Below are 13,232 nucleotides of genomic sequence, written 5' to 3'. Positions count from 1 at the left end.
TGAACTCCTCTCTAGTGTATAGGGTACTCACCCATGATTTTCTAATTTGTCATCTAACTGCTTCTTCTCCTCCTCCTCCTCCTCCTCCTCCTCCTCCTGACGTACTGCTTCCTTTGAGTTTTTGGTAAGGTCAGCAGCAGTTCATAGTTTTCTAAAAGTAATCTGTTGTCAAATAAGATTGAAAGGGAATAGGAAAGTAAGGCAGCTTTTCATGTTTTTTAGGTCGTGCCTGCAGCAGCGTATGTGAGACACTATTGTTTATAATAAAGGCCGTGGAAACCTGCATATTGCTTACCATTTGTTGGTTTCAGTGTCAGTCTTTTTTGCAGCCTCCTAATTGACTAGCACAGACCAAGAGTCAATTACTTTGGAGCACGGACCAATCATAAATTGATTCAACTTAATCAGTGCCCGTCCGCTGCTCCTGATGTGATGGAGGTACTATTTCTTCTCCCCTTGCCACTGTCTGGGACTCCTGCCCTTGTCCCTAGTTTTGTTTTCCCTATACTCCCACTTCGCTCACTGTCCGTATCTTCTCCCTGTCTCTTGTGTTGCTTCCCGCACCGCGTTTATTTTTCACATATTGCAGAGCAGACTGATCTGCCACATGGCTTTATAAAAAGAAAGAGATACTACATGGTCACCACTGGCTGCATCGGAGCACTTTGTTTCTGGTCTTTAAACCATGTTGCACAGCAGCCTGTGCTGCTGTGCAACGTCTTCAAACACTGATAATGTCAATAGATCTTGTGTAGATGAGACCTACTGGCTTTGCGAATGCGTGTATTAAGATAGCAAAACTTTCCATTTTCCATTTTCGAGAGTGGGGATCTGCATTTACTCTGTCTGTCTCATTTTTAATTTAACATCAAGTTGAAGTCACTTCCAGCTAGTAGCTTTGATGTCATAGGGTTTGCTGGGAGTGTTTTCACGAAGCCTTTCCAGAACACCTCAAAATCTGTTAAAGAGTCATGAATATTGCGCACCATTACATCTTCTAGCCTGCAATTGGAGTGAGCACATACCTTTAGCACCAGGACACCGTTTGCTATTAGTTGTGCGTAATAGGTTGTTGATCCATACCTGTCTTCCCTCAACACCCTGCCACTCCATAATTTTCCGTGTTGTTTTTTTAATGATGAAGAAAATCACCCTTCTTATCTATGGCTTCAGAGAACTAAATATCAGCTAACCGGTCTTTTTTCAGTTGGAAGATCTTTTTACCTTATCATTGCTTGCTTACAAAAACTTAAGTCACCTTTTAGCCTTCTACAGGATTTCAAGACTTCTTACATGTCACAGAATGATTTAGACACAGCTTAGTCAATGACAATCTATTAAGCTTACCTGCAGTTCCAATTTATTGTCAATGTTACGTTCAGTGTTATTTCGGATATTCTAAGTATGTCTGTTCCCACTCATGTCCACTTGATAGGTGAAAATTGATTTGATGAACATCCCCAGCCTCTTCATTCTTACATGATTGGGAGTAGGATGTAGAAAGCCTGAAAAGAAGAAAAAAGTTGACAGAAGAAAGGTGAAAGATATGGAAAAAATGCTGATACACTAGATCATTCCTGGGTGTGATAAAGTTTGCACCCACGTAAATTCTGCATATCAAACCATCAACACTTAATGGTTACAAAGATATGCAGATTTTGATGTGGTAAAAATCGTAATTGGTACTAGGTACTATTTACCTCATCCAACAAATTACCAACTCTGGGGTGTCTGATTTTATTGGATGTGATAAATACCATATAGCCCCTTGGAGCACTTGTAATCAGACCTTAAAACTGTTTCCTTCCAAAGACCTCTAAAGTCATCTTTTAAAGTGTGTGGATGAAGTGCAAGAACTAGGCTCATCCATTACTTTTAACACATAAAACAACTTAGATGGTAAAAAATTTGAACAAGTCATTTGGAAAACAGCTTTAGAAAACTACTAACAACACTAGAACTTCAATAAGTGGTCCACTTTACCCTAAAGATGAGACCAATTGTAGCAAACTACTCTCAGAGAGCAGATAGTACCATATTAACATATGCCTGAATAAAGAGTTGCTGAATCTAGGTTCAATAACAATTTCTGGTAACCCCATGGAATTTGTTTTCCAGTGCAGGCCTATTTTCCTGATTATTTGTTCATTGATTTAGCAAGGTAGGTCATTAAACCATATTCTGAACTATATATAGATAAATAGTGCATGGATTCAGTTTTTAAGAAACGTTTTGCAACTAAATCTAGCTATGCTTTAGAGAAACCTGTACTAAATTGCCAGTGGAATATAAGGTGCAGGAATCAATTTATACATGCATATGTCTTAATATATTAATTGGTTTTATTAGAGTCACTGTAACAATTCATCTATAATGCTTATTAAAAAAACAGTATGTTGCCCTTTTAAAAATGTTGACCATTTTTTGCCTAATAACCCAGAATTAATGTTGCTGTTTTTAAATATTGAATTTGATTGTTTCTGATACATATTGTCCTTCATGACCCTTTAGTCTACCTTAATGTCAGTTGCCTCGTGCTCTCAAACCTGTCTCCCTTAGCTTGCCAGGGTTGCTGTTCTTTCCTGTTGTGCATCCTAACGATGGGGTACTTACTCACATATGCACTTTCTAAGTCCACCCTGTGTCCTGTTCCTCTGCCTTTGCACATTACAGATATTTCCTTTCGCTGCTCAATTTGAAACCTGCAGAGTACATATGCAACATGCATAATAAATGACTGCTAATACTGACCTTTTGTCCTTGAGTTGTAGAGAGTACAGAGCCTCTACTTGTTGACAGGGTGGGCTGCTTTCCAGCATTGGCTGCCTATATTGATGCCAGCCACCTGGCTCACAGATACATCTACTAGTCTCAAGTAATTCCTCTTTCCTTTCTAATGTTGTTGTCTTTCCCTAATCCAGAAGTGTAAGCAGAGATTGGAAATCAGTAGATGGAGGGTATATGTAGGTAACAAAGAAAATGTGTGCTGCTTATAAAATCTGTTTTCCACTCAAAGAATACATACTTGGACTGTCCTTCTGAATGAATCACAATAGACCTTTCTTGTTTTTCATTGTGTCCCACCAGCCCCACCCCCAAAGTGTGACTTGCTTGTTATGTATGTTGTGCTTAACTTGATGTCAGAGCTTACCAAGTGCCTTTTCCAATTCCCTTCTTTGCTCTCACCGTGTGTTGTTCGGTTTCACTCACTCTGCCCCCTAGGCTCATCACGGAAGGAGATCACAGCCCACTGGGAGTGGCTAGAGAACAATCTGCTTCAAACACTTTCCATCTTTGACAATGAAGAGGACATTACTACCTTTGTGAAAGGAAAGATCCAAGTGAGTAACAACTTTGCAGAGGTTGTAGAGGGCTTGGTGAAAGTGATGGGCAGATGACCAATCAGGAGTATGTTGCCTATTGTCTGGAATGGTGGGAGGGTTGACCTGTGAGCCTATTAAGAAGCTTGAAGACTTTAAGCTACAAACACATTAAAAATCTCAAACCATGTGGCAATACATGCCTGAGCTTACTAAACACATATGGTATTTTTTTCATTTCCATTAGTTTCATCAAGTTGTATTTTTAGTTGTTATTGTGTGATATATATATTTTTTTTTACAAATGTAAAGCCACATGCACTGTTTCACATTCATTCACTGTAGCATTTGTTCAAGAAAAAATGAAACAGTATGCATTTCCATCATTGTTATATAGACAGTAAACTTAAGAGCACTTTTGAAAGTCACCTGGTGTTGTAGAGATACATGTAATGCTAAGCCGTTTTTACTTTGTATTCATTTGTGATTTCAGAGGTGCCACAGGCAGACCTCGTCATACAGCATCAATCAATTGTTGCACCTATAATCCGGTTTACATTTATTGCACAAATTATTCTCTAGCTATGGTGCTCAATCAAACCATAATTTACCAGTAACTACACCCACTTCAGAATTACTTAGAAGTTAAATGGCTACCCTACTATTACCTTGAATGTCTGTAATGAAAGGCCTTTAATCAGTCAACTAATCAATCATTCAATTTATATAGTGCAGATAATCACCACTTACAAGGTCTCTGGGACTCAGTTGAAAAGCCAGGTGTTGAGTGCTTTTTGGAATTACGGTAGAAAAGGTGAGATTCGAAACTGCAGGGGGAGGCCATTCCATGTTTGCGCTGTGAAGAAAGGAGAAGGCGTGCCCGCCGATCGTGCTTCTGTTGATGCAGGGAGTGTGGACAAGCAAGAGAGAGGGGAAGCGTAGTTGTTTGGCTGGTTGATGTAGTTTGGTCCTAGGTTGTGTAGGGCCTTGTATGCGTGGGCCAGCAGTTTGAACTTGTATTTCTTCTATACTGGGAGCCAGTGGAGTTCCTTAAGGTGAGGGATGATGTGGGTCAATCAGGGGATGTCGAGGACGAGTCTGACTGTGGCATTCTGAATGGTCTGAAGTCTCTGGAGAAGGTGTGCAGCTATCCAAGAGAAGAGAGCGTCGCTGTAGTCCAGCCTGCTAGTGATGAGGGCTTGTGTGACAGTGCGTCTATTGTTCAGGGGATCCACTTGAAAATATTTCGTAGCATGTGCATGGTGAAGAAGCAGGCAGAGGAGACTGCATTGATCTGGGACTTCATGGTAGCTTGCTGTCAAGGGTGATGCTGAGATTTCTGGTGCAATCTGATGGGCAGGATGCTGGTCCTAGTTCCCCGGGCCACCAGGAAGCATTCCAGGGAGTGGTGTTGTTGCTGAAGATCAGTACTTCTCTGTTGTCAGTGTTGAGCTTCAGGGAGTTCTCTCATCCAGTTGGTGATGCTCGCAGTGCACCTGTGGAAGCTGGTTCTGGTGGTGGTGGGGTCCATGGAGAGCGAAAGAGAGAGAGGATAAGCTGAGTATCGTCTGCGTATGATATGATGAGTCTTTGGGATCCGGCGATGTTGGCCAACGGAGTCATGCAGGTGTTGAACAGGGTGGGGCTGAGGGATGAGCTCTAAGGGACACCGCAGACGATTTCCTCGGGATCAGAGTTGAAGGGAGGAAGACAGACTTTGTCTTCTTCTGGGGAGGAATGAGGTGATCCATCTTAGAGCGTCTTCTTGATTGGCCGATGTTGTGTAACCCTGCGACCAGCTTATGGCGCAATACGGTGTTGAATGCTGCTGAGAGACGTTTGGTCTCTTATAGACCTCAATCAAAATTGAACGTCTCACTCCCTTCAACTCCGATATACACTCATCTGTATACCTCTAAATGTGACAGAGTACACGTTAAAGGAGTAATGCGCAGCTCAATGAGCATGCAGTGTACTGCGTCAAGGGAAAGCATCTACAATTGTTTTTGGCAAAAATACATGTGATGGCTTCATTACCATTACTTTATCCTCCTTAATCTGTGAATTTAAAAAATGGGGAGTAAGCTCCTTGCAATTATTGACCATTTCAAAGTATCACATCTTACAAATGGGCCAGAATGACGTGTCCAGGACATACCTGCTTTTGTATGTGATGTTTATATCCAATGCCAATGATGTGAAATACATCATCAGTTTTTAAATCCGCACACCTGACACAATCAGAGGAATAGATGTAAGTACACATATTGGCCAGATTCTTGCATAAGTTATGTTCACAGCTCAGATAGGCTTGGGTGCACTTGTAGTTTGAAATCACTATAAGGATTCTCTTCCCTCTGTCAACACTGTTTGCGGCCCCTCCATTGTGTGCCACAATGGGAATCCTGTGTAACATCTTGAGCTCAACTCAAGCTATCAATTTTGAACAAAGGTGATTTGAGGGGCCATGTATGATATCGTAGCCTGTTTAATTGGTGTAAATAAACATTTTTTATCATATCATAAAGACTACCACATAATTTGTGTATTTTGGTGGTATTCAGAGTGTTATTTCTGTGAAAGTGATGTCCATGATGCTTCAGGAAAAGACTCTCTAGTGCTCATTATTGTTTAATGAATTGAAGGATAAATTTGAATGGCCCAATTGTGGTACAGTTTCACAGTGATACTACAGTGTCTTGAGGAAATTTAGAATTAATGTTATTTTTGTATTTAAAAATAGTATCCCTGTGCATGGGTAAAATAGCAGGGCAAAAGCTGACTTTTCTGTTTGTGAATATTGAAATCAATTAATATGGATATAAAATAAGGAAAAACTACTTCAAACATCTGATGGGATAGTTTACAAGACTGACAAGTGTGAGCGTTTAATGCTTTAACTCAGACTATTGGCCAGAGTGGTTTCCGTACTTCAGCTTGCCTTTTTTTAGTTGATCCTATGTATGTGAATGGTTCATTAGGTGATTTCCTAGAGGTACATTTTGAGTCATCATGTGATTTGAAACGTGCCGTATCACGGGTATACAGATCTCTTGACTAGTGTTGCCCAAATAAAGTTTCCCACAAGAGCAGGTAAACCCATAGATCACTTTCTTGGATGTACGACGTACCTTACTTTTCAAGTGTATTATGGCATAGTTCTGTTGGAATTTGTTGGAAATTTTGTGAACCCGTAGTGAACCTACACTATGAGCAATGAGCCTACAGTTTGATGCATGCTTCATACAATTTGGTATGGTGGTCTCACTTGGCTTGAACGCTTGCGCTAAATGGTGATATGAGGTAAGGCTTTTTTTTTTTTTTTTTTTTTTCTTTTTGGCATATAGCATTTTCACTATATTATATTTCTCCCAGTTAGGACTTGCCATTTGTTAAAAAAACAGTTTTGAGGTTGAGTGTAACCGTTTTATTTGTTGGTTGCAGTGTCCTTCAAAAATTCTTGCTCGCTAGTGGTCAGTTCTGCCTTTTTCTCCCTCCTTTTTCTGTTTCAGGACAGTAACAAGCTTCTGTATTGTTCCACTTTGGTTTCTTTATTGATTGCTGTGACTGACTATTTTTTTTTTTTTTACATTTCTTTGGTGGTTCCCTTTCACTGTGCGTTTGTGCGTGTTTTAGGCTGGTAGCTGCCTCCGTTTTTACTGCAGCATTCTGTTCCTCCCAACTCCTCCCATGTCAATGACATTTGTTTTGGCTTTATTACAGTGCTGTCTTCGTACCCGGCTCCTAAAATAAGCTTATTTTACTAAACAAACACCATATGCCCTCGCATCACATTGCAGAGAGTCTCCCTCTCCCCCTCCCCCTCCCCCTCCCCCTCTCCCTCCCCCTCTCCCTCTCCCTCTCCCTCTCCCTCTCCCTCTCCCTCTCTCTCTCTCCATCTCTCTCTCTCTCTCCATCTCTCTCTCTCTCTCTCTCTCTCCATCTCTCTCTCTCTCTCTCCATCTCTCTCTCTCTCTCTCCATCTCTCTCTCTCCCTCCTAGCACCCATGACATCGCAAACAGAGCATTGCTTATCTCCTTTATTGATGCCATAAATCTTCTCAGGCTGCTCTGCTAACTTAATTATAGCGTTGTTGAAATACAAGACAAACATGCTTGTTGTAAACTTGTCTCTCAAAAATGGCACCAGCGAGCAGCCAAAGCTGACTGCAGGAAGAGGCAAAAGGATCAGAGCTAAAAAAAAAAACCACATATGAATAGCAATCCCCCCTCAATTCCGCTGAAGTTATATTTTGTATGGGGCTTAATTCATAGTATGAGATTATGGAATGAAACTGCAAAACTGGGCCCATTGACTTCTAGTTCACTTGCTCCCCAGTAAGCATGTTTTGAGGCCTCATGGGCACAGTGTCCTGCAGAGTGATATTGGAATGTTAGTGGCCCTAGTTCTGTGTCAGGCGTCGGCACCTTTTCCACTGCCGGTGTTATGTTACTGTTTTATTCTAACCCTTGTAGTTTTGATTTTCCCCATTGTAAATACAGGCCTGCAGGCCACAGAATTCACAGAAAAAATTAAGACTGGTTGAGACACTCCAATGGTGCAAAGTAATGTCTATGGGCAACACTGTGCGCTATGAATGACCCGAAAGGAGACTAGCAGAACTGTTTAAAAATTAAATAAATGCTAAAGCTGTGTGGTCTGTGTGAAAGATTACTGCCAGTGGCATTGGCTCCAATTACCTCATTCATAGCGCCGCAGAAAAACGAGACAAAAAAACCTGGGTAATAACACTGGTGCATAGCATTGGGTTGGCACTTGATTTGTAGTTCTGCAACTTACAAGGGGGGTAAAGTGTGGAAGCATTCCCTGAGATTGGTTTACCTGATCACACGTGTGCCCAGGCAATTCACTTTGCACCGAACTCAGGGGTTGGGAGGGGGTATGGGGCTACAGGGTGGACATTGTGAGCGCACAAATCCGAACTTTGCGTGAGTTTCTTCATACCTGTGACCATAAAACCGAATGCAGGCCCTGCATCCGGTTTTACAATCTCCTCTGAGCTCACACCAATGATGGCGCAGAGCACTTTGTCGCCCTTGCGCCTATACATGCCAACATTTTAGAAGAAGAAAGTGGGAAATTTTAAAAACACTAATTGGGAGAATGTATTTCACACACTGACTTCTATTGGGGCTGGGGGGCTGAGTCAGAACTTTTGGCATGTGTGTCTGCGCTATAAAACCCCTAGGCTCAGAGACAGAGGTCACACTTACACAAACAAACATGCTGGAAAAACATCGAGAGGTTTCCGTTGTGAACAGTCGACCTATGCAAGGACTTCACACAGCGGCTGTGACCTCCTCCCAGGGCTCTCCTGATGCAGCAAGAGGTAGAAGTGTGTCCGTCACCTCGCCATCATCGGACGTGCGTGTGCACTGCCTCCCACCACACGCTGGCGCTGCCTCCCACCACACGCTGGCGCTGCCTCCCACCACACGCTGGCTCTGGTACCCACACAGGCGCTGCCTCCCATCACACTCTGGCGCGGCCTCCCATCACTCGCTGGTGTTGCTGCCTCCCATCACATGCTGGCGCTGCTACCCACACTGGTGACGCCTCTTATCACATGCTGGTGCTGCCTCTTACATGACGCAGTGGTGCTACCTCCCGCACCTTGGGCGTACCTTGTTCAGTGAGATTGGAGGTTGGGGGTGCGAGGTTCAGATTTTCAACAATCAGACTTGCATTTAATGATAAATACATAACACAGTAAGGAGGGCGAACGAGATGGGCTTAAGGTGCAGTGGAAAGGGAGAGGAATGCAGACTGGCACGGTTACTAAATTAGAAAAAACAGAAGATTTTGTAAAAAAAAAAAAAAAAAACTATTTATCAGAAAATACAGTTATGACACAGTGTGACACCCAAACAACTCGTCCCAGCTACATCCTTGGCACTGGTGCTACTATCTCCCATGCTAGTGCACTGCTTCCCTCGCTGCCACACTGACGCTGCCTTCCACTCCTGCAGCGCAGCCGTGCACTCTGTGAGGCAGACCTCCCTCCCTCTATATGACCCTCTCAGGAAGGCAGCCTTAGGAACACTGCGTGTCACTAACCTAATCTGCAGGCCGCGCTGTTGAACTCGGCGGGCACTGGAAATCCAGCTTTACCATTCAAATATCCATGTTCTTTCAGATAAATATTGGGAAAAGTTTACACTGCAATAAATGACATTCCACTTTCCAGTCATTGTCCAAAACGCATGTATTAGCGTGCTATCCGTCCACTCCAAGCGCTATGGCCCCTCGTCAGGGGCATGAAACGCTATATAAAGATGTGAAAGTGCAAATAAAATGCATACAACAGGCTTGTAGTGATCGGCAGCCAAGGGGTCCATAGGGGGCAAGTCACTTCACACCAGCTGGTGTATATAACTCACACATGCTAATCACCACTGACTGATACTGCACAAATTGTAAGGTGACCAGGCATCCCAGATTTGGCCCAGCTTTTCACCAGCTGTCCTGGCAGATTTGGGGAAATTTAGCTCATGTCTGGTTTTTAGAGACAAACGCCTGATAACTGTGGGAGGTGATATCTTTTGTCTTCCAAAGAAGAGATAGTTTGCAGGTGTTATCGGAAACCAGTTTAATTAAAAGCTATTATACTAGCTTTAAAAATTGCATTTTATTTATGTTCTTAGTGCTTCTTCTGTAATTCTGTGCTTATGAGTGCTGTCATTCTGTGCGCTCAGTTGAAGTAAAATTGTAGTCCTTCTATTTTTTTGTGAAATGTCCAGGTATTTGGCCTTAAAATTCTGGTCACCCTAACAAAATGTGAACTGAATTTTTTGATTAGCCTGCTTCATTTCCAGCGTCGATGGTACAGGTACCAGTGTGATAGACCTTGGTTGGATCAAACAGAGAGCTGGCTCTGCCCTGCCAGGATTTTAACTTGTGGCAGATCTTCGCAACTTGTGCGCAACCCATTTAGTTATCTTTCTGGGTTTATTGTCAGTGTGACTGGTTGGATCCTCCTTGCACCTCATAACAGCCCCTCTGGGTGCACAACTGAGGATGTTTCCTGGCCAGGTCAGCTGCACTGGCACCCAGCCTCATCCCGGTCTGGGGCCGAATTAGCAGTACCTCAGAGAATTGGGTGAACAAGAGTCCCGGATTTGCCAGGACACTCCCGTTTTTAGGTCGAACGCTTTTTCAACATGTTGATATCTATGTGGGCTTTTAATCACTTGTTCATGAGCTTGTCTTTCCAAAATCCTTTGTTATCCTTGTTAAATGCTTTACGTCTGTCCCTCCTTGGGGCAGTTTTGTTAATGCCTTGGCCATCGACCCTGTTACATGGATAATTGCATGTTTGCCGATACGTTTGACGGAACAAACTTTTTTTCCCTTATATGTCTCTCCTTCACACTCATGCTCCTGACGGCCGTGGCGCTTTGAATCGGCTTGCTTATGTCAACTACTTTACTTTTCATTTTCAGTTTGTGTGGCAAGAAAAGTCCAGTTAGGAATTTACAACACTAGTAGCTCTAACTCGAGCAAACACGAGACCCATTACATTGCAAATGCATGTTTAGTTTGTTGCTCAGTTGTCAAAGTTTGTCACGCAAAAAAGTCTCTCATTTTCCATGTTTCACATATTTTGCCTGTGTTGTTCCGTATTAAGCCGTGAATTTCTGTTGTATAACTACACTTGTTTTTTTTCCTGGCTGTTTTCACCAGAGTGCTAGGATAGCCACTCAGTATCTTTTTAGGATGGAGCATGCAAGCTCTCTGGCCTGTTCTCCTCTCTCTGTGGGCTTTTAACCACGCCCACTTTTGCTATTCATTCTTTGTTGTGCTTGCATTAATTGTTTCATTTTTATTGGCAAATTTTGTGAAATGTTCCTCCTTTGTGTGCTGAGTTTCCTCCCAGGCGATTTCACTAAGTGAACATTTTTGTTGGCCATCACACTATATCACGCTTCCTCCTGTTACAGCCTGTGATGGCCCCTCCTCCGGTTTCGGTTTGCCTTTCATCCCAGCCGCAATCCTTTCTAGACATTCACGCAGGAAGCCAATAACTCTGGCGCTCACTATCATGGCGGCCGTGGCACTTTGAATTGACTTGCTTCTGTCAACTGTTTTACTTGTCATTTTCAATTTATGTGGCAAGAAAAGTCCAGTTAGGAATTTACAATGCTAATAACTCTAACAAACAAACACTAGTCCGATTGCACTGCAAATGCTTGTTTTTTTATTGGTAAAGTCTTGCTGTGCAAAGTAGTCTAACTTCTTTTAGCAATTTTTGAAATTACACATAAGCAATGAGGCTCCGAAGGTGGGTGCTTTTGTATCCTAGCGGGGAATTTTTATCTGTTGGCATCCAGTGAAGTGTGGTGTAAAGGTTTTCATTCTCCATATTTTATTGATACATGTCCCAGAAACTGATTTGTGGTTTATTGCAGAACATTGTGAACATTAGATGGCGAATTTTCCCATTGAGCTGCTCAGGGAAGTTTTTGGGTTTCTTCTTTGCCCTGTCACTCTAGAAACATGATCAATTAACAGTTTCCTTCATTTATTTACATCTTCTGTGGCTCATTAATATGATATAGTGTTTTATGCTCAAGTGAGTCCATAAATTGATTTGATATGAAGGAAGCCCACTTAGCATTTTCTTTGTGTTTTATTTCCACAATAGGCACTGTCAAAATCAAAATGTTTTTAGCGCGCCCCCACTAATTAACTCAGTGAGGACTGCTGTGGGTTTTGAACATGCTGCAGATGTGATGAAGATCAAATGATGAAACATGGGCACTAGAGTTTTCAACCTTGAGGATAAAGAAACTGCAAGTGACACGGAACTTTAACATCTGCACCAGGAAGTCCTCCACTTGCAACAGCAACAAGACTACCTGCAAACCAGGCAGAGGCCCCTGAGAATGTCTCCCATAGAAGCAATATCCCCGTTCAGGGGGCACTGAGGGGAACGAAGAGCTCTGACCTCTCAGATTACATCCTGGCCCTGTTCTGGGATATCCTGGAGCTGAGAGGGGATGCTGATGTGCAAGTGAATATGGTCCATAGTGCTGGATGTCCTGGTTCCAGAGGTGGTCACCTGCAGCCTCCACACCCAATCCCCACCCCCCTCCCGTATATACTGGTTTGTTTTCACAACTTCCAGTTAAAAGGAACTGTTCTCCTATTCTCCACCGAGCCATGGAGACCAACCCGGTTACATAAGCATCAGCTAGCCTTGTACCATGATCCCGATGTCTTCACCCTCCAGAAGCACTGCGTTTTCTGCCCCATTACAAATTCCCTTAGGAAGAAGGGGGTCTCATATAGCTTGGGCAATCCTTTCCACCTACTTTTCTGATTAGAGGACTCACTATACCAGCCGAAAATAGTGTCTGAGGCCCATTGCATTCTGAATCTCCCCAGTGAAAGGCAGGGCTTCTTGCTCCACTTGCCACCCGGGACAGCATGTGACACTCAGTGGCAAAAGGTGAGACGCTCGCCCTAGGGAGTGCAACCAGACCCTGCATCAATGGCCTTGGAGAGGCAAGGAGTCATTGACAAGCTGGCGGGGGATCCAGAGAAACAGGACACTGCCCTGCACGGACTCAATTGCCGTTGGAATCCCAGATTAGTAGAGAATCCTTAATGCTGATGTGATAGTGGGTTACCAGGGGAGCCGGAAACCTTGGGGCAGGCTACTGTAAGTGGAATGTACTACCCCGACTCTGGAGTTAACTGGGGTGATGTTGTGGCTACTAAGTTCTATTGGACTACTCATCTGTCTGCTTGTTTATGTTTTAGGGGTTTCAAGGGTATTGGTACTCGCCCTCTGTATGACTGCTTTCCCCAGGTTTGTGTCCATTTGTGCCCTCTTGCCCTGGGCCCTGCCCTTCACCCCAAATTTAATCTCAGTCCCTGCACACCGT

General features: G+C 43.2%; 1 protein-coding gene across 2 annotated transcripts in view; it reads left to right on the top strand.

The window, feature by feature from the left end:
- TBC1D9B (TBC1 domain family member 9B) overlaps positions 1-13,232 on the top strand; it is a 172,277-nt gene that overhangs the window by 25,458 nt on the left and 133,587 nt on the right. For both annotated transcript variants that reach the window (XM_069199510.1, XM_069199509.1), the window contains exon 3: positions 3,223-3,341. In XM_069199510.1, the coding sequence (XP_069055611.1) occupies positions 3,223-3,341 (119 nt within the window). The remainder of the gene's footprint in view (positions 1-3,222; positions 3,342-13,232) is intronic.

The sequence above is a fragment of the Pleurodeles waltl genome, chromosome 7 (genome assembly GCF_031143425.1).
Source record: "Pleurodeles waltl isolate 20211129_DDA chromosome 7, aPleWal1.hap1.20221129, whole genome shotgun sequence".
Classification (NCBI taxonomy): domain Eukaryota; kingdom Metazoa; phylum Chordata; class Amphibia; order Caudata; family Salamandridae; genus Pleurodeles; species Pleurodeles waltl.
The sequence above is the reverse complement of the archived record's forward strand: the minus strand, read 5'-3'. Positions and strand labels throughout refer to the sequence as shown.